The following is a 3361-nucleotide window of genomic DNA, read 5'->3' as shown; positions in this document are numbered from 1 at the left end:
TCGGATTCCCAAGTCCGCCCAGCTTGACAGAATCCCGAGTAAAGTCCTCAGAAGGGCCACCAGTCAGATCTTTTTCTCAATCAAATCCTGAGTCCCCTCGACTCGATGGAATCCCAAGCCGAGTCCTCAGAAGGGTCTTTGATCAAACCTTTTTCCCTATCGGATCCCGAGCCCACTCGACTTGACGAAATCCCAAGCCAAGTCCTCATAAGGGTCGAGTCATTGAGATGATCAACACTGCTTAGCTGACCCGACTCCGTGCAAGAACAAGGCCTAAATGGACATTAAAGGGAACTTGGTCGACCTACCGGCAAAGCACACTAAGGGCTCCTCAAATTAACGGCATAATATTCCTTTTTGGCATCTTGTGTGACTGTTGTCAAAGAATTAGGGGAATATTCCCCGTGCAAGTTGTTCACATAAGCTTCTACCCTGTAAAACTCAGGAATTATGGATATATTTTAGGAAATGTGTTAGAATGTCATAATGATCAGTTTTATTTTGGTAATACATTGAGATTCGTGCAGAGAGGAAATGTAATACTATATATAAGGGGGTCTCCACCTATATGTGCTGGTATACGATGCTTCATTAGCAGAGTTCATTCTTCTTCGTCACTATTCTTCATCTTCTCTATCACTATTTGTCTGACTTAAGCATCGAAATACCTGTGACGAGGACCCCTCCCTGGCCCGGTGATTGATGTTTTTTGTCTCTAGTTCTTCTCTATGGTACGCAGGTCCAATAGCTATGCTAGATCTGTGTTTCTTTGAGTCTACTCATGGTCAACATCGACGCCCCATAACTAGGTGTCATCCTCATTGATTCCGGACACGATCACCTTCCATCCTAATTAGTTGGACGATTACTATAAGTTTGTCCCATGATAGTGAGAAACACCTGAGCATAATCAGGTCTTTTGCTGTCATTTAACATTAAGAGCTTCCACGTCAACTATTTTATTTATTTTCTAAATTTAAATTTCATAAAATATCATTTAATTAAAATAAAAGAGAGAAGAAATAATAAAAAATAAAAATAATGAAAATTTTAAAATGATTGATATAACGTGTAGTGATTGTCTTAATTTAATAAAGTGGATGGTTTATTATAAATTTTAAAGATATTATAAAAAATGATATGGGTAATCTAATAACCATAAAATATATATATATATATGGGTTAGTTGTGTTCGTTCTTAAATTAGGCATGTATAATAAATGATGTGTTATGATTTAAGTAGCATAATCAGTGTTGCAGATGTTGGGTGTGATCCAAATAAGAAGCGACCGATTCAAGTTCGGCAATGGAATCGACCAGCATTTGTCGTCTGTCAGACGATAAGCCATCAGCTTCCGAACTTGTTCGTCTTCCTTTTGCTTCTTCTGGCAACGATCGTCTTCCGTTATATAAACAGAATCGGGCTCCAGCCCCGGAAACATAGCTGAGGAGAGGCAAATCGACTGGTTGCTGCCTAAGAAGAGCGCGCACCCTCCCAAATCGCCCACCTCGATCGACCGTCCCCTCTCGACGTCCACTCGTGACACCTTGATGATTCTCCGATTCGTCAGGCAATCGAAGAGACTACCGAAGAGGAAATCAGTGCGCACGTGCAGGAGTTCGCCGGAGGGAGTTCGGGCCAAGTAGTAGCGGTGGCTCCGGGAGGCCACTGTCGCAGGCAAGATGTGCCTCAGCGTCGGATCAGGAGCAGAGAGATCCCACGCCTGCACCCCGCCGCTTCTCGTGGCGGCGTACAGAGTTCCGTCCATGAAGGCGGCGTCGCAGTGCATGATCCCGTCTAGAGTCGTCCACTTCTCGTCGCCGGCCCTCGCGAACGAGAGCTTGAATAGGCCGCCGTGGATGAGGACGACGGTGTAGCTTCCCTGGGAAGGATTGGCGGAGAGAGTCGCCTTGAAGAACTGGGAGCGCAGCTCGCCGGGGTGGACGTACCAGGGGAAGTCGTCCAGCTTGAAGTGCCGGAGCTCGCCGCGGAGGCTGTACACGTGCTTGATGTAGTCGGGGAGGTGGGGCAAGTCGACGTGCTCGCCGGTGAGCGGGTTGAGAAGCTGGAGCATGGAGCGGTGGTCGGCGGTGATGAGCCAGCCGTGGGCGGAGCCGATGCAGAGGCGGCGGTGGATGGGCGGGTCGGGGAGGGTCAGCGCGTGGGAGGCCTTCTCCAGGTGGTTGTAGAAATGTGCGACGGAGAGACCGCTATGGCTCCGCTCGCCAGAGAACAATAGCCAGGGGAACTGAGGAGGAAGCTTGAGGCGAGAAGAGTAGCGGAGGGAGCGGACGGCGTCGGACCAGTGGGCGCAAACGAGCGTGCACCGGAGAATTTGGCGAATCGGAAGCTCGCAGAAGATGGAGACGAGGATGTCGATGGGAAGCTGCGACCAAGAAGAGGCAGCAGTCGCCATGACTGTCGATCGGTGCTGCGCCATGGAGGATTATCGAGGGTTTGTAATTGTATCAGAAGGCTATAAATTTGGGCGTTTGTTGGGATCGATTATTACGGACCAGGTCGCCGATGAGAATTAGGAAACATTCTCTATTTTTGTGCTTTTCCTTTTTTTTAATTAAGATTTTAAAATAATTAAAAGTCTCATGAATTCATATTATTATTTTTTAAAAAAAATATTGTTAATTATTTTATGATAAAATAATTTAATAATTCTTGATTTAGGTCATTAAAACTACAACAATATTATTAATTTGACATGAAAGTGAGATTTTTAACTTATTAATGTTCTTGAAAAAAATTATTAAAAATAATTTAATTTTTTATTTTTTATCAGGTTTTAATTTGGGTGAGGTGAGCAAAAACTTGTTCAACCTTTAATAAATATTAAAGTTGGATGCAAGTTCATACTAAATTATAATATATTATTATTATTTAAAACATGTAGCATGTTAAACTATACTAAATACAGAACATGACCCCGACGGTGGCGTCGTGGACGAGGTGCGATCGCTCCAACATATTAAATATTTAATTTTAAAAATAAAATATATAATCATAAATTAATAATTAAATCATAGAACATAAATTAAAGCGTTAAATTAAAATTATATTATATTCAAACTAAATATAATAGATAGACGTAGATAAGAATTATTAGTTTGAATTGAGATTAATTTGAATTTAATTTAATTAAGTTTATGGTCAAATTAAGTTTAAAGTTTAAATGAGTTTGATCTTTAAAATAAATTAGAATATTTTTAAGAATTTTTTTTGTTTTTTTTCTCCCTACGCACATCAATTCCCATCATGCCATGCCATGTACCACCATTCTTCACTCATCCATCTCTTTTATGTTCCATTTCTTTTTTTTTCGCATTTCTTTTTTCTCATTCTCCATCT

The 3361-nt window shown here is 41.9% G+C and overlaps 1 protein-coding gene across 1 annotated transcript; it reads right to left on the bottom strand.

Annotated features, from left to right (window-relative positions):
• Positions 1–1221: 1221 nt before the first annotated feature.
• Positions 1222–2433, bottom strand: LOC122054208 (putative F-box protein At4g17565). The gene has a single exon (XM_042616014.1). The coding sequence runs from the start codon at positions 2415–2417 to the stop codon at positions 1236–1238; it is 1182 nt and encodes a 393-aa protein (XP_042471948.1). The 5' UTR covers positions 2418–2433; the 3' UTR covers positions 1222–1235.
• Between the last annotated feature and the right edge of the window lie 928 nt (positions 2434–3361).

Source organism: Zingiber officinale, chromosome 3A (genome assembly GCF_018446385.1).
Source record: "Zingiber officinale cultivar Zhangliang chromosome 3A, Zo_v1.1, whole genome shotgun sequence".
Taxonomy (NCBI): domain Eukaryota; kingdom Viridiplantae; phylum Streptophyta; class Magnoliopsida; order Zingiberales; family Zingiberaceae; genus Zingiber; species Zingiber officinale.
This window is presented reverse-complemented; position numbering and strand designations above follow the sequence as displayed.